Source organism: Pelophylax lessonae (assembly GCF_965119305.1).
Source record: "Pelophylax lessonae genome assembly, chromosome: 1".
NCBI classification, from domain to species: Eukaryota; Metazoa; Chordata; class Amphibia; order Anura; family Ranidae; genus Pelophylax; species Pelophylax lessonae.
The window spans coordinates 751896076-751923569 of NC_138768.1; the positions used below are offsets into that span (position 1 = coordinate 751896076).

At 41.9% G+C, this 27494-nt stretch overlaps 1 protein-coding gene across 2 annotated transcripts in view; it reads left to right on the forward strand.

Moving 5' to 3' along the window:
- BEND4 (BEN domain containing 4) overlaps nt 1-27494 on the forward strand; it is a 224345-nt gene that overhangs the window by 77436 nt on the left and 119415 nt on the right. For both annotated transcript variants that reach the window (XM_082272162.1, XM_082272163.1), the window contains exons 2-3: nt 4212-4775; nt 25812-25903. In XM_082272162.1, coding sequence (XP_082128288.1) covers nt 4212-4775; nt 25812-25903 — 656 coding nt within the window. The remainder of the gene's footprint in view (nt 1-4211; nt 4776-25811; nt 25904-27494) is intronic.

Genomic DNA, 27494 nt, shown 5'->3' on the forward strand with positions numbered 1-27494 from the left:
AATTCAGCCGGTTAAGCAGGGACTAGTGTTAAGATGAGAAACAAAAGGAAGTCAGAAGGTATTGCGGCATGATGTGTTGAACTACATGTGATGTATGCTCTATATATTGCTCTGTTCCTTAGTAGAGACGTGGGAGAGAGAGAGAGGATGTTGGAATCTAGGCTCATGGTCATGGCTATTATTTTTAGACATGTGGGAGAGAGATCATATTAGGCTCTAGGCCTTTGGTTTTAGATATTAGTTTGTGTTATTTTTAATATCACTTAATACATGTCTGGCCACTATACAGGGTCAACTTCATATGTAGATGCCAAATATCAATGTTATCTTAGAATAGTCAGGAGTTCCCTTTTCCTCTGGATATGTGCCCAAGATATACGTAACATAATGTAGAAGATGCTGTATAAGGCCCCGTTCACACTGGGGCGACGCTACTTCCCGGGCGACCTCACAGGTCGCGGCGTGCTGCTCGCACCGCGACCTCGGAGCGGCCGGCACGGACTTCATAACATTGAAGTCTATGCAGGTTGCTCCGGGTCGCCCCAAAGAAGCTCCGGACCCTTTTTCTAAGTCGGAGCGACTTGTGTCGCTCCTATTATAACGAGTCCACAGCTTCTCTATGCCAGGCGACCTACGGCGACCTGTCAGGCGACCAGGTCGCCTGACAGGTCACCCCAGTGTGAACGGGGGCTTAAACCTCCTGTTTATTTCTCTTTGTTGTCACTTTGCTATCAAATGCTCTGTTATCTGTATATACATATATTAATTTGTAAACCATACATAGATTTGAGATATACCTATGTTGATGTGCTTCATTCAAAGGCCCTACGTTACCCCGGCATAATTCCAATCATTGGGGTTGATTTACTAAAACTGGGGAGCGTAAAATCTGGTGCAGCTGTGCATAGAAACCAATCAGCTTTCAGTCTTTTTTTGTAAAATTGAACAAGCTGAAGTTTAAAGCTGATTGGTTACTATGCAGAGCTGCACCAGATTTTGCACTCTACAGTTTTAGTAAATCAACCCCTATGTCTAACCATTTACTTTTGTCAAACGGGCTTGTTGGAAAGCGATTCTCACTCAGCAGTTGCAGCCATGCGGCTGCAGCCGCCGATAAGTGTACAGTATACTGACAGCCGAGAGTCCCTGCTGTTAGAGGATGGGGTTTATTTACTAAAAGGCAAAAAGACTGTGCACTTTGCAAAGTTCAGTTGCTCCAGAACTTAGTAAATGAGCAGATCTCTGCTGACTTCCATCATTCAATCACGTGCAAGCAAAAATTATGTTTTTTTTATTTTCCTTGCATGTGATTGGGTATTCTTTGCAAAGTGAAGCTTTACCTTATTTACTTCTGCACTTGAAAAAATGCACAGTCTATTTGCCTTTAGTAAACCAACCCCAGTGTCTCAGTAGGGTCAAAAAGGGTCAGAGGCATATACCGGGAAATTATAGGCCTGTCAGTTTGACATCAATAATATGTAAACTTCTGGAGGGGATGATAAGGGACTATATCGTAGAGTTTGCTAAAGACAACAACATTATCAGCAGTAATCAGCACGGGTTTACAAATGGGCGTTCTTGTCAAACCAATCTCTTAACATTCTATGAGGAGGTGAGCTGTGAGCTAGATAGGGGCAGACCAGTGGATGTGGTGTACTTGGATTTCGCTAAGGCGTTTGATACAGTTCCCCACAAGCGCTTAATTTATAAAATAAGGTCTGCAGGTATCAACAGCAGGGTTTGCTCTTGCATACGGAACTGGCTAAAAGGGCGTGTCCAAAGGATGGTAATAAACAGCGCATACCCAGACTGGTCTGAGGTAGTAAGCGGGGTCCCCCAAGGCTCAGTCCTGGGACCAACCTTGTTCAATTTATTCATAAACAGCATTGAGGACGGGATCAGTAGTTCGATATCAGTTTTTGCAGATGACACAAAATTGGGCAGGGCAATAACTGCACAGCATGAAGCAGATATCCTACAGAATGACCTGGACAAAATAATGGAGTGGGCAACGACTTGGCAGATGAGGTGGAGAAGTGTAAGGTTTTGCACTTGGGGACTAAAAACATAAAAGCACAATACACTTTAGGGGGAACCCTTGGGGGAATCAAAAATGGAGAAGGATCTGGGAGTCTTGGTTGATGATAGATTAGGCAATAGCATGCAATGTCAAGCGGCAGCTGCCAAAGCCAGCAGAATATTAGCATGCATAAAGAAAGGGATGTATTCCAGAGATAAGACTATAATCCTTCCACTTTATAAAACTCTGGTCCGACCGCATCTGGAGTATTCTGTCCAGTTCTGGTCGCCAGTCCTCAGGAGGGATGTGTTGGAGCTGGAGAGAGTCCAGAGAAGGGCAACTAAACTGATTAGGGGATTGGAGGACCTTAATTATGAAGAGCGTCTGCATTCGCTTGATTTATTCTCCCTGGAGAAGAGACGCCTGAGGGGGGACATGATAGCAATTTATAAATATCTCAATGGGGATCTCAGCTTAGAAAAAAAGCTGTTCAGTCGAAGGGATTGCATGAGGACTCGAGGACATACAATGCGATTAGAGGAGAAGCGTTTTAACCTCAGGCAACGTGGGGGGTTCTTTACTGTTAGGGCTACAAGATTGTGGAATTCTCTACCACAAGAGGTGGTTTCTGCGGGTAGTATGGTTGCTTTCAAAAGACTCTTAGACTTACATCTCAAGGATCAGAACATTCAGGGGTATGAGAGATGATTACGGCCACACACACCTACACAGGTTGAACTGGATGGACTATTGTCTTTATTCAACCTCACCTACTATGTAAGGAAGGATTCTTCTATCCATACCCATTTTGTGGCTGGATGAAACTGCTGTCAAATGTAAAAATAAAAAAAAAAAAACAATCCCTTTATGGCCAGCTATACATTAAAGTGGTTTGGAAAAAGAGGGTACACCCCAAAAGCTTGCCCTGGAAGTTTGAGTGTTTAACTAAAAAAAAAATATCACAGACAGTACTCAATTATCTTTGTTGCAAGTACACTAAGATGGCTGCAATCACCTCAAGCACGATGGATTTACACATAAACTATAGGTCATTGGTTCTAAAGCCTGACCTCAGGCCTCCCTAGCAGTTCAGTTGTTTTGGATTTCCTCTCAGGAGCACAAGTTAGTCACTGTGAGAACCCGCAAAGCTGTCGCTAAAGCCCGAGGATATGTTTGAGAAGCTTTGTTTAGGAAGAACTAGTACATTAAAGTGTTCATGAGAACGTCTTAAAAAAATAAGCCTATTTTTAACCTTACAAGAGTAAACCCAATATAGTCTTCTAGTTAGGCATTTAACGTAATTTTAAGTACTATTTTGGTAAATTTTTGTTGAGGAAGTCTAGACTTATATAATATGTATATGGTCTTCTCCTTGGAAAATGCGCCTTTCTTTGTTGTCTGCAAACTACTGCCCTCGCCTCCCTGTTTGCAGGACTTCCAGCTAGGGCTGTGAGCATCCATTTAAACTTTCCTCATAATGAACATTTGTAAAGGTCAGGATTTGTGGTGGTAGACCAGAGCTTGGTTATACCAAGCAGGTTCTTCTAACTATCCACCTATATAGAAATCTCAGTAGTGTGCCTTACCTATAAGAGGAACCTACAACTTAATATGTTATTAAATTCCCATGTATTAGGGTCGTAGTATGGTCCTAGATAGTAATATTGTGTACTTTGCACAATATACATTGTTTGGAGGCCTCTGGTGTATGCTTATTATCAAATGTATTGGTGGCCCCTATATACCCCAATGTAGCACAGATTGCAGCTTTTAATAAGTTGTCTACTTAGCTTCTAAATTATTTTCTTTTCAGCTTGCTTCTTCATTCATTAATTATTCACATGCTTGTCTACAGTATTCAACTACTACTGCTAAAATAATTTATTTTTATTTTTTGTAATAAATCCATTATTTAAACATGAAGGATCTGAAATAAGCTTTGTGACGGGAGCAGTAAATAGTGAGTACATTTACATTTTCTTGCTATTAATACTTGTCATTGTTAATTATGCAAATCAATAAGAACATAAGCAATTAACTTTACATTGCAGTGAAAGCATGTGTTTCTAATCAAACTGAATGACGGCTAATTCTGGCAGTTAATGAAGAAATGAACCTATTGCAGGGGCTTTTTTTTTTTCCCTGATGCCATGGTTGTCTTTTCGTTACTATTTTTATTTTCTCTTTCCAGAAAGCCGGATGATTCTCGATGCCTTTGCCCAGCAGTGTAGCCGAGTGCTAAACCTGTTGAACTGTGGGGGAAAGCTTTTGGACTCCAAGCATTCCCCAGCCTTGTCTTGTGTGAAACAGGAAAATAACAGTTACAGTGAAAGGTCAGACCAGTGCCAGCTTAATAAAGCCTTTCACAGTCAACCATCAGACAAACCAGACGTAGAAATGCAGTACATTCACAAAAAGCAACAAACCTCTGCATTCCTGAGGGTGTTCACTGATTCCCTTCAAAACTACCTTCTGGCCAGCAGTTTCCCAGTTCGGAATATCTCTTCCACCAGTGACTATGGTCACGTGACCGACATGGATGTTCTTTCATCATCTCCAGTGCATACAATGGGTGGGTGGGCATCACCAGCAACCTCTGAATCACATGGTCACCCATCATCCTCCACTCTTCCCGAGGATGAGGAAGACGAGGACGAAGAAGGCTACTGTCCCAGGTGCCAGGAACTGGAACAAGAGGTCATCTGTCTACAGCAGGAAAATGAGGAACTAAGAAGGAAGTTAGAAAGCATACCAGGTAATCTCACCTGTTATTCTGACAATCTTCGGCCTTTAAAAAGCTCAAGCAGAATTAAAGTGCACCTAAGGTCTAAATGTAAACCTTGTACAGTCCTATAATTTGCCCTATAGCATCGCCAAAGTACCAGTCCAGGGATGGACATATTAATAGGTTGGAGGTCTGATGACATCAATCTTCCATGTTGTATCGTATCTGGACAACATGTAGCCAGAAAGTGTAGGAGATCCAATACTTTACTGTTTAGTTGTTTTTTTCCCCAGTTTTAATGCGTTTTGACTATGGTGTGGGGCCATCCAGGAGACTGTGCATTGTTTCCTTTAGACAAGTATTTTATTTTATTTACATATCATTTACATATTGCTCAAAGTTTTATAGAGAATATTGAACCATGTCCATTACTACTCCTGAGATGCTTTCAAGGTAATGTCTTATTAGGGACCTTAAGGGCAGGTTAACATCACAGTTTCTGCATTTGGATGCATTTCTGCTTGATGCGTTTCATGCATTTTTGATGTTTTTCAGTACGTTTTTTACCCTCTTTTTTCCCTTAATTTCAATTGTGGACTTGTATTTCCAGTGCGTTTTTGATGTGTTATGCCGCGTTCCAGACTTGTTTCATACAGAAAAAAACATGCACTGCACTGGTGTGAACTAGAGCCATTGGAATCCATGTTAAACACTGTTAATGAGTTTTTGATGCAGAATTAAAACGTATAAGCCCTCATGTGTGACTCTATAGTCACATTGGCTGCTTAGATATGATAGGAAGGAAATGCTCAGCATAGAAACTCACTGGAAGTTGAGTATGCCTAGAGTTGCCAACGCTACCCTGCCAAATCCCCAGCTGCTTTGGGAACTTTGACCCAAGGGGGAGATAGAGAGCAGCAGGATCAACCAGGTTTACAGAATACAGAAAACATATCCCATAGTGAGTATGAACAGCATGTAATACAACATTTATTGATAGTTTTTTATGATGTGCATTTAGTGACACTTTAAAGTGTCACTAAATGCACATCATAAAAAACTGATCCTCCCCTTCTTTTACTATCCCCAATCCGCTGATAGAACAGAGCTTTAGAGGCACTCTGCACTTGCTCAATTTAATGTGTATTACTAGAGATGTTTGTTTTTTTTTTTCTTGGGAGGGTGCATGTGATCAGGACTGTCCAGATAGAAGGTCAAAAATTGAGAGGGAGGAAACATGGACTTTGCAGGCACTGGGTATTTGTAAAATCACATACTTTATTATATAATACATCTAAAAACATCAAACAAAAATCAAAAAGAAAGATGTACAACAATGATATCCCATATAAGGGAAATATAAAATACAGAATTGACAAGAAGGTGATTACACTGTTGGTAATAATGGACAATAATACAATCACAATATAGTATAACAATAATAATACTTTACATCGAGACGATCATGACCGCAGGTGACAGGGAATAGTACTGTCGTCCCGGGAGGATCGAGCGATGTGTATTAGCAGTAGATCGTACAAATTAGTTGAGCCATATTGCTCGACAAGTTTCGCCTTATGCTTCCTCTCAGAGCTAATGGATCAATATTCTGTAAAGTTCAATAGGCAATGATGATATAGGTAAGAGGTATAATAAATACCCAACAGGGAAGATGTATGGAGGATCAGATTTGTCACTGTAGATGGTTATATAGGTAAACACGCAACCAAGCGTTAAAGATCAAAAAAATTGGTATAAAGCACATCAACTGGTATGCCAATGAAGTATACTTGTATAGAGTAGAATACTCATATATGTAACAAGTATCTGTGTTCAGGGATGCCTGGTAGGGCCAAAGGAATAACACTTACACAGCATCCGATCCCACAGCATACATCCTCCCTGGATGGGGGGTAACCACCCTCCCTCTCAATTTTTGATCTAAGTTAGGATGTGGCACTTACTACCTTATCTATACGCCCAGCACACCACTATCTGGGAGCGTATTTTCCAACTTCTCATCAGATAGGTCAGGGGTCATGCAGCCTCATAGGATAGTAAGAGCAGAATGAAAACTCCTCCTAGAAACCAGACACTGGTAAAAGTCACAAGATTGCTATACACTGCTAATGAGAAAAGATATTTAGCAGTTTATATTTACTAAAATAATTGCATTTCCATGTTCTGTGTACTGTGGGAGACCAGATACAGTGAATGCAGGGTGAATGCAGGGTCCTGGGTTTAATAACACTTTAAGGCTGGGTTCACACTGGATTACAGAGCAGCTTGCAGCAGGAGGTCCGGTGCATCCCATTCACAAATTCAGGTCCGAATTCGGTAGAAATTTTGGCTGAATTCAGACCTGAAATTGACCAGAAGATGCACACAAATTTCCTGCGAACCGCTCCGCAGCTGTCCTGGAGCTGTGTGAACCGGCTCTATCGAGGACCGGTCATAGGCTCCTGACATGCGAATTGGATGCGGGGAAACCCACTTCCAATTCCCAATAGTGTGAACCCAACCTGAGTATAATTTGTAATGTTGAGGTATAGATAGATGCACACATTATCATCTGTGTGCAAATAGTCTGTTAGGGTAACTACAGACATAACAGGTTGCATTGGGTAATAATTTTACGTCTGTACCCCCTCCTCAACCCCAGACAACATCCCCAGCTGATCATTTTTGGAACATGAAATTATGTTGTCTCCACCCGAGGTAAGCTGGAAGCCAAGCACAACCCCCCCAGGTAAGCTGGAAGCCAAGCACAACCCCCCCAGGTAAGCTGGAAGCCAAGCACAACCCCCCCAGGTAAGCTGGAAGCCAAGCACAACCCCCCCCAGGTAAGCTGGAAGCCAAACACAACCCCCCAGGTAAGCTGGAAGCCAAGAACAAGCCCCCCAGGTAAGCTGGAAGCCAAGCACAACCCCCCCAGGTAAGCTGGAAGCCAAGCACAACCCCCCCAGGTAAGCTGGAAGCCAAGCACAACCCCCCCAGGTAAGCTGGAAGCCAAGCACAACCCCCCCAGGTAAGCTGGAAGCCAAGCACAACCCCCCGAGGTAAGCTGGAAGCCAAGCACAACCCCCCCCCAGGTAAGCTGGAAGCCAAGCACAACCCCCCCAGGTAAGCTGGAAGCCAAGAACAAGCCCTCACCTCTACAGGTCGTAGGTGTCACAAATTTTCCTGAAGCCAGCATGCATATTTATAGAACATTTTTTCATGTGAAACATGGTTTGGGGACAGGGAGGTGCATTCACAGACAATTGTCATCTGAGGTTTATAGTCAGCTCTGGCAATTTGTGTTAATAGGATTTATATGAAGATGCTAATTATTTACCCATTATATTTATATAGTGATTGTGCTTTACGGCTCATCTCAGTACAAGCTTACTTGAAAACAGTATTCTCTTTGCTTATCTTGCAGTCTCATACGTCATTCAGCAGTGATTATAATATACTGTCTATTTCAAAGATCGGGGACACGCTACAAATCTGTATATAAAATGTGTACTTTCAACAAAATATATAATAATAACTCAAAATATTGATTACCAGAAGAATACCCCCCCCCCCTTTAGGGAAGTAAAAAGCATCATTAAAATGTTTTATGTATTGATCACATAATGTCATTCTAGAATGTTTCAATCCATATTGTTTTATTTTGGCCCAGCATTTACATTTGTGAACTGCCCTGTTGAATAATTCCCTTGATCTGGTGTCTGGTATCATTATTTTTCTGTTACCTATAGATTTTCATTTTTATTGCGCCTTGAGATGCAGATCAAAACGCTGAAAAAACAGATCAGCGGAATATTGCAGATTTTATATTGTCCTCTGATAACACTGCAATGCTCTATTGATCGTCACATGCATAAAGCAGCAGAAATTTATCATGTCACCAGGGAAAAGTAGGGCACATCAACCGAGGGCTGTAATTTCAGCAAATAACAATATACAGTTGCATTTTGATGATCTACAATGTCTGATCAAGGTTGTGCTCAAAAGAACTGGCTCATTTCAAATATCACATAGCTATTCTGGTATTTGTGCAACAAATCGGAATCTCTTTCATGAAAGTGAAAATCATATTATGCCTTAGTGTCATTGTATGTTACCTGATTAATACTGCATACGGATTCTGTAACTGTTTGGCTGCCAAATAGTCCATTCACAGTGCAGAGAAACTGCTTTAAAGTGATTGTAAACCCTTACATAACCCAAAGTGACTGGCCTCAGGTGATACACAGAGAAGAAACAAATCATCCTACATAAGTTGTACCTGTTTATTTGCAGTCTTTTGTTCCCTTAATCCACGCAAAGTCCAGAATTTATAAAGCTTGCCCCATCTGTCATAAAAAAAGGGGCAAAAAGCTGAAGTTACACACAGGGACAGCTGCTGCTCCCTTCCGTCACCTTTTTTCTCTTGGTGTTAGGAAAACTTGTCAGAAGTGACACCTGCCGATACAAGAGGAACAAAAAAGCAGACAGAAATGAAACTTAGTGCTCTTAATTGAGACAAGTACACACTATTCAGGGATATGCTTTGTTTATTTTTCATGTCTAAGGTTTACAACTAGCGATGTGCCGAACACCACTCCCTCCCCAAACTATACCATACTGCATGCCCAAAACATGGGGGGTGGGCGCTTTGGGTCAGGGCCCCCACCCTAAAGCACCTTGTCCCCATGTTAATGGGGACAAGGGACTTTTCCCCACAACCCAGGGTTGTGGTTGTGGGGGTCTGTGGGCAGAGGGCTTCTCGGAGTCTGGAAGCCCCCTTTAACAAGGGAGCTCCCAGATTTCACCCCCCCCCCTTATGTGAATGAGCATGGGGTACATAGAACCCCTACCCATTCATCAAAAAAATGTCAATAAGTAAAAAACAAACACATAGACAGTTTTTTGACAATTAATTTATTAAAAAAATAAAAAAAACAGTGTCGTTCCTCCCCCCCCCCCCCCCCATGTAAATCTATCATCAATAAGGCCGCCCACCGCACCCAAAAAAGAACAAAAAAAAAAACATGCTCCGTCTTCGTTAATGGCCGACCGCAGAATGCCTCCTCTGCTCTTTGACAGTTCTTATATAGGAAAGGGCAGGGCCACCTGGCGACATCACCTGGTGGTACCGCCAACCTTGTAGTGTCACAGACCTGTGCATGCTGGGTCAGTGACATCACAAAAAATGCTGATCATTTCCCTAGAGAAGTACAATGTTACTATGGGAACATTATATTACTCTGGTCACATTCCCGTGTTAAAAAAAAATAGTTTTTTTAATAAAATAAATAAATAAACATTCTAACTTTTTTTTATTTATTTTTTTGTACTGTCACCAATCATTGTCCCTGATCACTACCAAACCAGTTACATGAGGACACTGTTCTGCACTGGTGACAGTATGCTAAAAAAAAAAAAAAAAAATGTGAAACTTTTTTTTAATTTTTTCATTTTCCAAATAAATTATGACAAAAAATTACAGCTTCAAAAAACCTGCCATGCTTCTTACTAAATACATTAAACTGTCTTAGAAAGGGGTCGTTTGGGGGGTATTTCTACTGTCCTGGCATTTTAGGGCCTCAAGAAATGAGTCTGTCAGTACATCAGAATAAATAGTTTTTAGATATACAATATACCATAGTTTGTGGACTCTATAACTTTCCTACAGACTAAATAATATACACTGATTTGGGTTATTTTCACCCAAAAATGTAGCAGAATATATTTTGGGCTACATTTATGAAGAACAATTATTTGGAAAATTTTTTTTTTGTTTTTTTTTTGCAAAAAATAAAGACCCAATGATGATTAAATACTACCAAAATGAACAAAATGATAACAATTTTATATGGGTACAGTGTTGCAGCCCTGAAAGCTGAAAATTGGCCTGGGCAGGAAGGGGGTAAATGTGCCCGGTATTGAAGTGTTTAAAAGGTTGCACAGAGAAATAACAAAACAAAACAGAAAATAAATCCTTGCCACCCAGGCATTACCTAAACAGTACAGACTCCTCTCTTGTCGCCTGAAGAATCATGGTAAAATCGCCCAAACAGAATTGCGGGACGCTTCTCGTGCAAAAGAAGTTCCGCGATTCTGTTTGCGTGATTTTGTGGGAAGCAAAACCAGGCTCAAATCCTGCAGTGCCAAGGTGGCCCGTAAAACCTGGACTGGATTCCCTGTTAGTTTCCTACATATGAAACCATGCGAGGTGATACATAGCATCCCCCAATCACCTCACCTTTTATTATGTCACAGTGTACACTGCTCAAAAAAATTAAAGGAACACTTTGAAAATACACCAGATCTCAATGGGGAAAAATATCATGCTGGATATCATTACTGATATGGTCTGGGTAATATGTTAGGAACAAAAGGATGCCACATTGTTTGATGGAAATTAAAATGATCAACCTACAGAGGGCTGAATTCAAAGACATCCCCAAAAATATAATTGAAAAAATGATTCAGCAGGCTAGTCCATTTTGCTGAAATTTCATTGCAGCAACTCAAAATGGTACTCAGTAGTTTGTATGGCCCCCTACATGCTTGTATACATGCCTGACAATGTCAGGGCATGCTCTTAATGAGACAACGGATAGTGTCCTGAGGTTTTTCCTCCCAGATCTGCACCAGGGCATCACTGAGCTCCTGAACAGACTGAGATGCAACTTGGTGGCATCGGTGGACTGAAACATAATGTCCCAGAGGTGTTCTGTTGGATTTAGGTTAGGTGAGCGTTGGGGCAATTCAGTGGCATCAATTCCTTTATTCTCCAGGAACTGGCTGCATACTCTCACCACATGAGGCCGGGCATTGTTGTGCACCAGGAGGAACTCAGGACCCACTGCACCAGTGTAGGGTTTGACAATGGGTCCAAGAATTGAATCTCAATTCCTAATGGCAGTAGGATGGCCATTGTCTAGCCTGTAGAGGTCTGTGCATCCCTCCATAGATATGCCTCCTCAGACCATCACTGACCCACCACCAAAGCGGTCGTGCTGAACAATGTTACAGGCAGCATAATGTTTTCCATGGCCTCTCTAGACCCTTTCACGCCTGTCACATGTTCTCAGGGTAAACTTGCTCTCATCTGTGAAAAGCACAGGGTGCCATAGGCAGACCTTTAAATTCTGGTGTTCATTGGCAAATGCCAGTTGAGCTCCTTGGTGCCAGGCAGTGAGCACAGGGCCCACTAGAGGACGTTGGGCCGTTAGGCCACCCTCATGAAGTCTGTTTCTGATTGTTTGGTCAGAGACATTCACACCAATGGCCTACTGGAGATCATTTTGTAGGGCTCCGGCAGTGCTCATCCTGTTCCTCCTTACACAAAGGAGCAGATACCGGTCCTGCTGATGGGTTAAGCACCTTCTACCGCCCTGTCCAGCTCTCCTAGAGTAACTGCCTGTCTCCTGGAATCCCCTTTATGCTCTTGAGACTTTGCTGGGAGACACAGCAAACCTTCAGGCAAAGGCACATATTGATGTGCCATCCTGGAGGAGTTGGACTGCCTGTGCAACCTTTATAGGGTCCAGGTATCACCTCATGCCATCAGTAGTGACACTGACCCTAGCCAAAAACAAAACTAGTGAAAAGCAGTCAGAATAAATGAGTAGGGTAAATTAATTTCAGTGGCCTCAAACCTGTAAAACCATTCCTGTTTTGGGGGTTGTCTCATTGTTGCCCATCTAGTGCATCTGTTGGTAATTTCATTAACACCAAAGCAGCTGAAACTGATTAACAACCCCCTCCGCTACATAACTGACCAGATCAATATCGCATGAGTTTAATTGACTTAATGCTATACTCTGATTAACCACTTAAGCCCCTGTTTTGCTTGCGTTTCTAGCAAGGGTTACTTTGCGGTACAACCAAGGAAACTTAGACCTTTGTGGTGTATAAATGTGCTTTTACTATGCAAAAAACAATCTGTACATACAAAACTATTACAATATTTAGGAGCATAATACAAGATTAGCAGATACAGATAAAGATAAAGCAAATATACTTAACTAAAAGAAGATTGCAGCCATGGAGTCCCGTTTGCTTTCAAGCACATGGCACAGAGAAAAGTCAGCAGTCATTGCTTCATGGATGTTTCGTTTGAGACTGAAGACTTTCTTGCAGCTTTGGCCAGAAGTATTTAGAATATACCATCCCCCCAAACCAACACCCTTTGTCCTGAGGACAAAAGGGCTGTTTATCCATTGTACAGTGACTTTGAAGGGGGGGGGGGAGGTTAGGCTTGGCCAAACTGCCTTCCAAATCTTCAAGAAAGGTATGACCTTATCATTAGTGAGCCACTGTTAAATATGCAATTTCCACAACACTCCACCCCTTGGCTCACAAATGACATAATGCCTCCAACTTTACATAAAGACATCTAATAATTCTCCCACCCCCCGGTTTATCTTAAATAAAACACAATGGGGGAACTAACTAAAATACAACCCCCTCCTATAACTATGAAGGTATTTCAGTCTTTGGCTAAAAGTTCAAATACATCAAAACGCCTTGCTCTCCATAGCTCTTGCGGTCTTCCATCATTCTGTCCATCATGTAACCACTTTCTCTGGTCTTTCTATGGATCAAATCGGAGACAGCCTGTGGAGTGGAAAACAAAGCGGATTATCTGTTCCTTCTAATAATACATATACAGTAGACCCGGCCCTTCAGCTACAATCTCTCCTCTAACTGACTTCTTGCCTGGATCTCTGACCAACACTTTTCCACCTGCCTGTATCCACTTCTGACCCTCCCAAAGAACATCAATAGGGAGGAGAGGAAATATACTGATATTTCCTAGAAGATCACTGCTGTTTATTTTGGAAGGTTTGATATTATAGAGCCTCACCTTCCACTCTTGCTGGGAAGTATCCACTAACCAATCAGAGTCCCAGCCACTATCCTGAAGCTCATCTGCCAATGCAAATATAACTTCAAACCTTCCTGCCAGATTCCCTCTCATTCCTAGATAGGCTTTAGCTTCAGATACGTCACTCTTGGTTTCTATGTCATGGGAAGCAGTAACTTGGTATCTGTTAAACCCTGTTCTTTCAGGAACCTTGTGTAAATACTGAACTCTGCACTCTAGCTGTGGAATCTGCACCCCAGCCCCAACCATCCTTTCATATGGTGTGCTTTTGGCTAGTGGCCTAGAATTTAACAACATGACTGCCTGTGTGAGGACCCGATCCACCCCCTTAGTGTACATCTGGGTGTAAGTTTGCGTATCTGGTCCTTCAATAGCCCATTGTATCTTTCAATCAAACCAGCTGCCTGTGGATGGTATGGGATGTGGCACAACCAGTACACTCCAGAATCTTTGGCCCATTGCTGTACTGTTGATCCGGTGAAGTGTGAGCCATTATCACTTTGGACTTGTTTGGGACAGCCATACGCAACAACAATTTTCTGTAGCAGTTGAAGTGTTGCGGCTTGATCTGCACGTTTGCAAGGATAAACAAACAAAAGTCCTGAATAGGTGTCCACTGCAGTGCAACAATACCTCAGTCCATTGTTTCCCTGGTGCAGGGGACTGATGAAGTCAATCTGCCAAATCTCTGCAGGCCTCTCTCCCCTCTTAATCGACCCGGTGGAGTGATTTTGCAATGGCCATTGTCGCACTTCTCCACACACTGTACAGTTGCCTATTACAGTCCTTATCATGTCCATTGATATGGGCAATCCTCTTTGCTGTGCCCATTCATATGTGGCTTTCTGCCCCAAATGTCCAGATTGCTTGTGGGCCCAGTTGGCCAAGTTCATCAAGACAGGATCAATTGGCACAACTGCATTCACCTTGGCAATTTCGTCTGCCACTCTGTTATAGTTCTCAAAGTCTGGGACCAGGGGCACATGTGCATCAACATGCCCCACTTTTATGGTGCGGGATTGAGCTTCCTTCCAGATGAAGTCCCAGACTTCCTTGCCTCCCCACACCACCTTTCCATGAATCAACCATTCTTTGGACTTCCACGTGGGCATCAAAGTTGTCAGTCCTTTAAAGACCGCCCAGCTGTCAGTGTAGATAGTAACATGGGAAGAAAGATCCTCCTGAAGAGTCATCACTACAGCTTTCAACTCTGCATACTGACTGGACCCTCCAATTCCGGTCTCCTGCAGGACTGTGTCTGTACTCGGGTTGTAGGCTGCTGCTGTCCATTTACGACCAGACGAGGTGACTATGGCTGAACCATGTATGGGTGCTGGTAAAAGTGACAAGCCCAGCCAACTGTTTTGAAATGTCTCTGACATCCCCAGCTGCAATACCTCCTCTTTCTTGAAGGTACCATTTCCATTTCATTAGTGTTTGGTTCTGGGCTACAGCTGCCCTAGTGGTCAGTCCATCATCTCTCACCCATCCTGCTATTGGCAATGCAGTATGGATGGTGACTGTGTCCTTTCCTGTAATGGTCTCTACGTGTTGAAGTGCTGTGTAGGCCCCAAACAGGTACTTCTCTAGGGGTGTGTATCTCTTCTGTGGCCCTGTAAGTTGTTTGGACCAAAATCCAATGGGTATTGCTCTCAGTCCCTTCTTTTCATTTGGCTGCCACAGACTCCAAGATATTGTACCACCCTGCTCAACTACATCCAGCTGAAATGGTACTCCTTGTCTCACAGGTCCCAATCCTTGATGCTGCAAAATGGCTTCTTTAGCAGCCAGGAATGCGGTCCGCTGCTCTGTACCCCATGTGAACTCAGTCTTTTTTCTTGTGACATTGTATATAGGCCTCAGAATCAGTCCAAGATGTGGGATGAATGATCTCCAGAATCCCACAACTCCAATGAACTTCTGCGCCTCCTTTTGGTAGTAGGTGGCAACAATGCCTGGATAGTTTGCACAACTGTCTCTGGAATTTTCCTCTGTGGCCCAGTCCACATCATTCCAAGGAATTTCACCTCTGTGGCAGGTCCTTGGACTTTGTCTCTGTTGATAGCCCACCCTCTGTTCTCCATGTGCTGTATCAGCAGTGCTTCAGTTACATCTTCCTTTGTTCCAGAGATCATGATGTCATCAATGTAGTGAAACACAGCGACTTTCAGATTTAGGGTGCTTAAATCTCGGGCAATCAGTCCATGACAAATCGTTGGAGAATGAAGGTATCCTTGAGGAAGGACAGTGAAAGTGTACTGGCGGCCATTCCACACAAAGGAAAACTGGTTCTGACACTCTGGGTCTATTGAAATCGAAAAGAAAGCATTAGCCAGGTCTATCACAGCATGATATTCTCCTGCCTCTTTAGCAATTTTCTCAATGATTGAGATCATATCAGGTACATCTGACTTTAATGGAGGTGCCACTTTGTTTAGACCTCTGTAATCCACAGTCATTCTATATGTCCCATCAGGTTTCTTTACTGGGAACACCGGAGATGAGAATGGACTTACAGCAGGTCTAAGGATCCCTACTGTCACTGTTCTTATTGCTATTACAGGAGACCCACCTTCCCTTCATAAAGGATAAGGGACCTCCCAATCCCCTTTTCTAATTCTCTCTAACTCCTCCCCAGGATAAAGGGATTTGGGTTTGGGTTCATGTTCAGTTTTGGGAATGGGTTTGGGACTAACAGGAGGGGTCTGTTCTGTTGTCTCTAAATCTAGGCTGATGTTATCTTCACTAGGAGTAGTGTTTCTAACCCTGACAGTTTTCCCCATTAAATGTTTCCACCGCTTCAAAATTTCTGCAGTAGAGATGCCATCTATCTCACTTTTAGGTACTCCTGCCTTTAATAGGTCTACCCACATTTGTTTCCTAGAGATAACTAGCCTGGTTTTCTCTTCACCTCCTGTCTTCTTTCCCACATTCCCTTTCTTCTCTTTAAAAGTCCTTTTTAGCCTGTTCTCTGCCTGTCTGACCTTATCTACTGCCCTGACAGGTTTTGTTTTAGTCTCCTCTAGCTCCCCCAACTGGCTTAAAAGGGTTGTTGCTTCATGAATTTTACTGTTTAAACCCAGGCCTCCCAGCAAAGACAGTAAAGGAGCCCTGAGATTAAATGGTGCAGACTTCATTAGCTTAGAGCGCAGAGCAGACGTGAAGGGTTCCATATCTGGACCCATCCATTCTGGAAATGTATTTAATCCGGTTATACAACCCATCTCACGTAACCTGGAAATACCTTCTCCTAATGTTCTCCACGAGTAGGTATTTTCCAGGTCACTAGGATTAGCGTATACTCGGACTATACCATCTCTCACGATGTCTAAGAGTGAAAAAGTCACACTAAACTCGCGGGCTTTTCGCATGGCCTGACGCAATTGTGGATCATGGGTTAACACTCCCAAAGCCACTGCTTCCTTGCCTGACAAAACAACACTGTCCGCCCCTTCATCCCACAAACGTAAGAGCCAACTCAATAGGGGTTCCCCAGACCTTTGTTTGTATTGTTTTGCCAGCTCATGGAGTTCAGTTTGTGTAAACTCCCTGACTTCTTCAAATTCAACATCTCTGGGGTTGCGATAATGCACCTCCCCATCTGCCATATCCTCTCTATCATGTTGCCTTTTCCTATGCTTAGTAATGAGAGGTCTGGCACACTTTTTCTTTCCCATTGGATGATCATCATCAGAAACATCAAATTCTATCTCCTCATCCTCACTATCATTGGAGGAGACATCCTCACAATCCCAGTTTTGGGATGTGACAATGGCACGTACCCTGGCTTTACTAACAGGTTTACGTCCCTTTCTTTTCCTTAAGGCATTAATTGATTTGGTCATGAGTGCTGCACATCGCTCTTGCAAATCATCAGCCCTACTAGCAGTTGAACGCACACACTCTGAAGCAACTGCTAGCTGGTCTTTCAATAACTTAACTTCTGCCTTCTCCCTTCTCTGTGATTCTGTATAGAGAGCATGAAGAAAATACCAGCCCACTGTGGAAACTGTCCTCTTCTCTGCTTTACTTAAATCCAACCCCTTAAGGCTAAAATCTACAAAATGATCTGAGATTTTATCACCCCAAGTCTTATTCAAAGGAGAAGCATACTTTGCAAATTCTTTAGCAAGAGACTCCCACTCATTGTCTCTGGCCCAGATAGGTAAACTGCACATTTCCTTCTGGACACCAGAAACCTCTGCAGCCTTGCTTTTCCTAAACAGCTTACGCAGCATTTTTTACCTAGCACAAGCTACACAACACACCACAGAAAACAGGTCTGTTTCAGTTGAATTTATAGCGCAATCCCGGCAGACGAGCCCCCAAATGTTTTGCTTGCGTTTCTAGCAGGGGTTACTTTGCGGTACAACCAAGGAAACTTAGACCTTTGTGGTGTATAAATGTGCTTTTACTATGCAAAAACAATCTGTACATACAAAACTATTACAATATTTAGGAGCATAATACAAGACTAGCAGATACAGATAAAGATAAAGCAAATATACTTAACTAAAAGAAGATTGCAGCCATGGAGACCCGTTTGCTTTCAAGCACATGGCACAGAGAAAAGTCAGCAGTCATCGCTTCATGGATGTTTCGTTTGAGACTGAAGACTTTCTTGCAGCTTTGGCCAGAAGTATTTAGAATATACCATCCCCCCAAATCAACACCCTTTGTCCTGAGGACAAAAGGGCTGTTTATCCATTGTACAGTGACTTTGAAGGGGGGGGGGAAGGTTAAGCTTGGCCAAACTGCCTTCCAAATCTTCAAGAAAGGTATGACCTTATCATTAGTGAGCCACTGTTAAATATGCAATTTCCACAATTGCGCGGTCGTGCGACGCTGTATCTAAATGAATTTGACGTCCTTTTTTTCCCACAAACAGAGCTTTCTTTTGGTGGTATTTGATCACCTGTGCGATTTTTTGATCATGCGCTATAAACAAAAACAGAGCGTCAATTTTGCAAAAATAACAATATTTTTCACATTTTTTTATATGAAATTCCCCCAAAAAATGTAAAAATCAAAATTTTTTAACATTTCAGGCCAATTTGTTTTATGCTACATATTTTTGGTAAAAAAAATCGCAAAAAGCGTATTTTAATTGGTTTGCGCAAAAGTTATTGCGTTTACTAACTAAGGGAAAGATTTTTGTCATTTTTGTTGTTTTTTTTTAACGCGTAATGGCGGCGGCGATTTTTTTTGCAGGACTGCGACATTGCGGCGGACAGATTGGACCCTTGACTGACATTTTTGTCACTTTTGGGGTTACCAGTGACAAAAATGGGGGTTAACTTTTTTGAGAGGGAGGGGTTAAGTGTGTCCCTAGGGGCATGCTTCTAACTGTGATTGGTTGTGGCTTGAGGTGTAAGAACAGTGATCAACGGTCCTACATAGCAGAACCGTATGATCACTATTCTTACACAGGGGAGAATGACAGGCGGCTTTGTTTACATCAGCCGCCTGCCTTTCTCCCGGTGTAACGGACAATCGCGAGTGCCCGGCGGACATCGGGTCCACTGGGCACATGCGCGGGGGAGTCCGTGACTGAGCGGGAGCGCGCATCCGGCGGCGCGCGCTTGCTCCCCAGAGCCTCACAGGCTAGTGACGTACCCCTACGTCACTTTGCCTGTGAGGGGCTGACCGCCACAGTATATGTGTTCTTGCGGCGGTCGGCAAGTGGTTAAAAAGTGTTCCTTTAATTTTTTTGAACAGTGTATATAAGGGGATGTCACAAACAGACAAACATTTTCTAGCACACTTACCAGCTAACCTGCAAAAGAAAAGCCCAGTCCTCCTTAATGCACAGGGACACATTGGATGCCCAGCAAGAGCACAATGGCAACTGAAAGCATCTAATGTGTCCCCACGCCAAATCCAACAAACAAGCTATACAAAAGGATGGCAACCACCCCCAATTTATAACAAGACTTTTCAGTAAGGTGCACATGAAAGGGCAGTGTATGTCACAAAAAGACACAAATCCCTAGCACACTTACCAGCTAGCCTGCAAAAAAACAAAAAAAAAAAAAAAAAACAAAAAAAAAAAAACAAATTGACCCAGTCTAACAATTCACATTAAAAACAGAGGTTTATTTGTAAATACACGTGGAAGCCCCAGTGCCTATGTCAAGGCTCCTCTGTGTACTGTGGCTCTAACTCCATATTTTTGAGTCTCCAAGTTGGAGTATATATATATATATAGTAGTGGATAAAGGTTTGCCTGAAGAGAGCCCAACTCTCCTCAAAAAGGCACAGGGACACATATTTAGGGCTTGTTGTGCTTCATTAGCCTACTTCACACCACAGAATGTCTTTATTTTTCAGCAGTTTTTGGTTTGCTCTTGTATGACCCAGCCTTGTTTGAGTTTGTGTTGTAGATATATCTTAGAATTTACTAATTCTATAGTCAATCCCAAAGCATTGATGAACACTTTGAGCAGTCAGGAGCATGTAATGTACAATGCAGGTTGCAGCATTGATGAGTATGATGGGTACTGAATGTCTGAAGTGTGCACTGTGCAGAGTGGTCAAGTGTCCCATTCACTAATGGAAAACAGGAATGTGTCTATTTACACTGGTGTTAGGAAAGAAGTGTCCCCACAAATTGTTAAGTAGAGAACCGTCTCTTTATGTTGGTGGTCAGTGTAGCACTCCTTTTCATTGATTGACTGTGCCCCCTAATACTGGTAGTAAGTGGAGACGTTTCTACTTTTTATGGTAGTCAGTGGTTCCTTCCATTGGCGGTCAGTGATAAAGTTCCCACATACATTGGTTATCAGCGGTAAAGTATTCCTTTACATTGATAAGCGATGGTACAGAGTCTCCTTGCGTTGGTGGTGAGTGGCACAATGTCTGCCTACATTGATGGTCAGTAATGCAGTGTCCCCTTAAATTGGTGGTCAGTGGTACAGTGTTACCTTACATTGGTGGTTATTGGTGCAATGTCTCCTTATATTGGTGGTCAGCAGTGCATTGTCTCCTTACATTGGTGGTCAATGGTACAGTGTTACCTTACATTGGTGGTTATTGGTGCAATGTCTCCTTATATTGGTGGTCAGCAGTGCATTGTCTCCTTACATTGGTGGTCAATGGTACAGTGTTACCTTACATTGGTGGTTATTGGTGCAATGTCTCCTTATATTGGGGGTCAGCAGTGAATTGTCTTCTTACATTGGTGGTCAATGGTACAGTGTTACCTTACATTAGTGGTTATTGGTGCAATGTCTCCTTATATTGGTGGTCAGCAGTACATTGTTTCCTTACATTGGTGGTCAATGGTACAGTGTTACCTTACATTGGTGGTCATTGGTGCAATGTCTCCTTATATTGGTGGTCAGCAGTGCATTGTCTCCTTACATTGGTGGTCAATGGTACAGTGTTACCTTACATTGGTGGTTATTGGTGCAATGTCTCCTTATATTGGTGGTCAGCAGTGCATTGTCTTCTTACATTGGTGGTCAATGGTACAGTGTTACCATACATTGGTGGTCATTGGTGCAATGTCTCCTTATATTGGTGGTCAGCAGTGCAGTGTCTCCCTACGTTAGCGCTCAGTAGTGCAATATCCACTTAAATTGGTGGTCAGTGATGCAGTGTCTCCTTATGTTGGTAGCCATTGGTGCAGTGTCTTCCTACATTGGTGGTCAGTGATGCAGTTTCCCCTTAAATTGGTTATCAATGGTAATGTACACATTGGTGCTTAGTGGTGCAGTGTTGGCTTACAGTTGTGGCCAGTGGTGCAATGTCTCCCTACATTGGTGGTCAGTGATGCAGTGCCTCCTTACATTGCTGCTCAGTGGTAAAGTTGCCCCTTTGTGTGGGTGTCAGTGTTTATTTTCCCAAGAGAGTAGAGGCTCTGTTCCAATGCTGCTGGCTTTGGCTGAGTGACATTGGTATCAGAACTATGCATCCTATGTGGAGCCTTGAGATCACATCATCCAGCAGTGCCACAAGCTTGTTGGGTGTGACTAGACTCTGCGCCCCCCAGCAGGAGACCTTATGGCATATGCCGAAGGTGTTGGGGTATAGTTGCACCCATGATTAATTGGGCAAACATACCCCTCAAACTTCTCAGGGGTACACAGGTTTGAACAGTAGATAAATCATGCTTTAATGGATGCTAAATCTTTTAACAAATACTGTCAACTGCAGTCTATAACATAGTTAAAATAGTTAGTGTTACTTAACCCAGGACCCTGCATTCACTGTATCTGGTCCCCCACAGTACACAGAACATGGAAATGCAATTATTTTAGTAAATATAAACTGCTAAATATCTTTTCTCATTAGCAGTATTTAGCAGTCTTGGGACTATCAGTATCTGGTTCAAGCTTGTAGGAGATTTCATCCTCCTCTGACTGTCCTATGAGGCTGCAGAACTCATGACCCTGGACAGTGCTGATTGGTCCCGTGCTGATCACTTGCACTCTCCCAAGAAAAAAACAAAAACTCTCTAGCAATATACACCAAACTGAGCATGTGCAGAGTGACTCCAAAGGCTATGTCTTATCAGGAGATGGATTGGGGACAGTGGGAGTAGGGAAGGATCAGAGATAAGAGGAGGAGGAAGGATCCACAGTGAGTTTACCAAGCATGCTTTACTACATATACAGACTGACTTTACTGTTGTGCGTTTAGTAAGCCTGGCTCCAGTACCCACATTTCTGGATTTTTTGACAGTGAGCCCTTCAGAGTGTACAACATGAATACTAGAATTTGCTTTTGCTACTGCACTCTGTATGCTGCATGCTATGTACTGCACAATGCAGTATCAGTGGCAGTGCTTTAATAGGTTCCCTCTTATCTCTTCTATAAAAGCTGTACCAATGTGTAGTGACAGTAGAGTGGGAACAGATTCCTTCTTCAGCATGTCAGATACTACGCACCATATAACCGATCACCCATCAGAACCAAATATGTTCAATCGAATATTTTGTGATTTGATCGTTAACTTGTTTTAAAACAATATTCTGCTTTTTTATGAGAGCAAAGTTCTTCTTAAATGTTGTCCAGTTGTTTTATGTTATGCTTAATTATTCAATGTAACGTCTTTAAATTAGAGTGTACAGGCCATGGAGAAAATTTCATATTCTCTTGTATAATTGCTATTAATAAATTATTAATATTGTTTGTGGGTCTCTTGGTAGCTATACAGATAGGCTCCAATTCTCATAAACCTCTGGTAATGTGTCACTAAGGTCAGATTTATGAGAGATGCTCCATCTCCAACCATTAGCCATCTGGAAAGTATCACATTTAGGGTACAGTCACATCATGTGAAATCAGACCTTTATAGAGAATCTGCTACATGGAAGGAGTGATCACCGTGTTGTAGGGAAGGTTGAGACAGGGCCATGCTGGTAATGCTGAGTAATTGGAAATGGATACTTAACAATATTGGGATTCTTTTTTTTTTAACTCTTGCACTTTAGGAGAAAGTGATTTGCAAAGAGCTGTGAAGAGTCCAGGTTATTGACCCTTTAGTATTAATTGCTCAGTGTGTGTTTAGTATAGGGATCTAGACATCCTTATCAGACAGCACAGCCAGGTTCTGGGCCACAAGTTCAGTTAATAGTACAGTTTTGGTTCAAGTTATTACCCCCACAGCAAACTGATGATTCACCATGTGCTCTCCCCTCCTGTAATCATGGTCACAGTGTTAGACTGACAACACTGAGCGCAGCAGAATACCCTGATTGGTTCCTAGTGCTGATATATTCCCCCTCCCAGTCTATAGTAAAATTCAGGTATTGGTACTACTTATATTTGAAATTTATTTCTTCTTTATAAACATTTTTTAAATGTGTTTTTTTTCTCTATATTCATCTGCCTAATGTTTAGCTTTAATTGGTATTAAATATAAAACCTAAGTTTACAAAAAGACCAAGCTGATATATGTGGAATCCAAGTGTGTCTCAGTCCCCAAAAATGTACACGAAGACAGAGACTAGAGGCCCATGGGACTTTAAAGAGACATACAACAGACATTAAAAAGACATACATTTATTACGTGAAAAAATACATATAAAAATAAATCATGAAAAAATCTTAAGAGTATCAATGATGTTCATCAATGAAAAATGGAATGTAGATACATGCGAAGTATAACTTCATCAATTTCTGACATTCTAATGCTTTGTCGTTATCAGTCTGTGCTGTATTGATCTCAACACGTTTCACAAATTCAGTAGTTTGCTTCATCAGGAGAAACAGATATGAGTAGTTGATGCCATAATCAGAATCCTCTCATATAACCACTAAATATTCCTCTACATCCACTCGACTGTTCTAATGGATAACATTGGACATAGTATGAAAGAAAAATCCTTCCTCCTCTTGGGAGTGCAATTCTTCCCACCGGGAGTTGAGGAGAGAAGGGGGGTCAAGCCACGGATACACAAATGGTGCCTCCAGATGTAGAAGCCAGAAAATAGGATCCTAGGACTAAATTGCCAGGAGTGTGGAGTGATCTAGCAAGGATAGCAGCACCAGAAATGTCGGTCTGGTTATCCTTGCCAGATCACTCCACACTCCTGGCAATTTAGTCCTATTTTCTGGCTTCTACATCTGGAGGCACCGTTTGTGTATCCGAGGCTTGATGCCCCTGTAAGCCAACACTGCACCCTCTCTCCCCAACTCCCGTTGGGAAGAATTGCACTCCCAAGGAGGAAGGATTTTTCTTTTATATTATGTTATGTCAGGGCTCGACAAACCGCGGGCGCCAGGTCGCATTTGCAACTAGAATTAGCGACCTGGCACCTGGGGTGCCCTGCAGGAGGTGTCCTGTCCCTTTTGCGCCCCCACCTCCTCCCCGAGTGCACGGACTTCCGCGCAGTCCGAAAATTGAGGCCCCGACTTTTCGGCCTTCTTCTGTGAGATGAGAGAGGCTTCCAATGGGGAACTGGCGCCCTCTTGTGGTGGCCGGGAGTAATGACTGTTTCCACTGCCTGTTCTCAATGCATTCTCATCTCCTTCCCAAGAGGAGATGAGAGAAAAGTTTTTGCAGGCTTCATCTCCCTGTCCAGTTACCTTTGCTTAAAGGTAAGTGGACAGGGAGTGTGGTTATTATTATTAATTTATTTTTTAAATAAAAAAAATAAATAATAATAATAATTTTTTTCTTTTTTTTTTAAACTATTAAAAAAAAATAAAAAAACATTTATTTTTCTTTTTTTTTTCAATTATTATTATTAAAAAAAAAAAAACTATATATATATATATATATATATATATATATATATATATATATATACATATATAATCTTTTTTTCCACATCGCCATGCCACAGCCACAGCCGAAGGCCCCTTTCACACAGGCTGTCTGATCAGGTCCGCCTATCAGTTTTTCAGGCAGACCTGATCGGACCCTTCATTCTCCTCTATGGAGCAGTAATCTGCCGCCATCTGATCCTGTCCGCCAAAAACAGACGGATGGTGGTTCTATTTTCTATCCATCCTGTGGATCTGATCAGATGACATCGGATGGAAAGAGACAGACAGTCTTTTTTCATCCAATTGCGCTATAGAGGAGAGTGGGGTTCTAGTCGTATTTATGTGTAAATTTAGTATCCGTTTTATTAAATAAAGCTTGGTTGTTAGTTTTAAAAAAAAAAAAAACTGGCTCCTAACTTTTTTAGCTGGCTCCTAGATTTCAGGCAAATTTGTCAAGCCCTGTGTTATGTTATCCACTGGAACAGTCAAGTGGATGTAGAGGAATATTTAGTGGTTATATGAGAGGTTTCTGATTATGGCATCAACTACTAGCTGTGTTTCTCCTGATGAAGTGAACTAATGAATTTGTGAAATGCGTTGAGATCAATACGGCACAGATTGATAATGACATAGCATAAGAATGCCAGAAATAGATGAAGTTATACTTTGTATGTATCTACATTCCATTTTGTGTTGATGAATATATTTTTTTCATGATTTATTTTTATATGTATTTTTTCATGTAATAAATGTATGTATTTTTAATGCCCATTCTGTGTCTCTTTAAAGTCCCATGGGCCTCTAGTCTACTGACAAATGTCCCTTGTGCTGATTCTTGTTTTTTGATTTCTGACTAATCTTAGGTTTTAAAATGTACAATAGTTTTTACATTGTTAGTGATGATAAAAATCTGTTTGATGTTTGTTGTCTTTTTGTGTACTTAGTTTTTACTAATGTGACTGCTCTGTCTCTTGCAGTGCCCTGCCAGACTGTGTTAGACTATTTAAAGACTGTACTTCAACATCACAATCAGTTGGTCATACAGCAGCCTATAGAGCAGCCCTCAGAGGTAATGTAACACAAGATCTGATGCCGTTGTAAAAGTAGTAAAAATAATTTACTCATACTAGTAGCGTGGGTACATTTGGCATTCCAGGTACCTATGAGTTCTTTCAGTTCACCCAATCGGACTGCATTGGGCAGCATAGACAAGGATATTCTCTTTATGTTCTGTTGCTTCAATTCACACCAACTTGCTGTGTTGGTGTGTGCTGAGAAAATGACCGAAATGTTGTATTTTTGCGCAGCTTATTCTAATGCCCTTTAACACTTAGAGTTGAATAAAGTGTAAGTTAAAAAAACGTTTAAAAAAGGAAAAAGGATCAAACATTGCAAGCAGCGTTGCCAACCTCCTGAAGCATGATTTACTGACAAAACATGGAAAATTTACTGGTGGAGCCCTTTTTTTTACTGACAATCTAAAAAAAATGAGAATTGATTTTTAAACACAATATGGAAACATTGACAATACCCATATCTAGTAATTTTCCTGGTTTACACTTAAAAAGTCAACACAGCATGACAAATTATCAGCCCCTGATATTTACTGACAGTTGTAAAAATCACTGATTACTGATGGTTGGCAACCCTGACAACGTACACCAGCATTAGCATGTTGTGTGCACCATACACCCACCTGCTGGTGTGAACGATCCCTAAGGCTGGTGTGAGGCCAGACATCGCATGGGATTCGCACCGCATTGCTGTGCACATCACATGCGCTGTCTGTGCGATGCAAATTCAGCCATACAGTTTGGCTGAAATTGCATCGCATGCACACCAAAATGGTGCAGGACTCTTTTTTTTTTGGTCCGCACTGGAATCTAATTGCATGGGTGTTCAGAAGCATGCAATCCAGTTCCATCTGATTCCATAGCTCGCACTGTGTTCTGTGAACCGATTTGGGGGTGTCATTAACTTTGTATTGACACCGGCAGCGGTTCGCAGGGAGCAGTGAGAACTGCCTGGGAGTCAGATACAATGCGGGAACCCGCACATTAATTGCTGTTGTTCCTGCATCACACCAGTGTGAACCGAGCCTAAATGTTGCCTTTGGCATTCTATCAGTACAGTAGCCATCTAATTAAACACCTGCTAGTATGTAAACCCCCTGTTCTCATGAAAGTAGGCAGAGCTCATCTAAAGTTTACAGTTTCAATAAAATTTTACCATGCGGATTATTTTTATACTTTATGCTGTTACTTTATGTTGTTCACTTGGACTTGTTATTTTTTAATGTAGTTTACACAATGTATTAGTAAATGATGCCAGACAATGTTTATAATATATGGGACTTTTACTGAAGGTTTTTTCCTTTACCTATAGATAATAACTGCAAATCACAGGGTCCCCTTGCAAAATTTTGATGGGATGCCCCAACCTACCAAAGCCTCCTTTTTGACAACCTTTTTGTATCACTTGCTTACTTAAAGTGTATCTAAACCCAAAAAAGAAAAGTGTTATGTACTAAAACCCAGCTCCAAGAAATATAAACCCCTCCCACTGCAAGGAAGAGTTAAAAGGGTTCATTATTTTGTTATGTTTAGGGGTTTCACATAAGGCTCTTTAACTTACCTGATTCCTAGCTCTGACCATCTCTG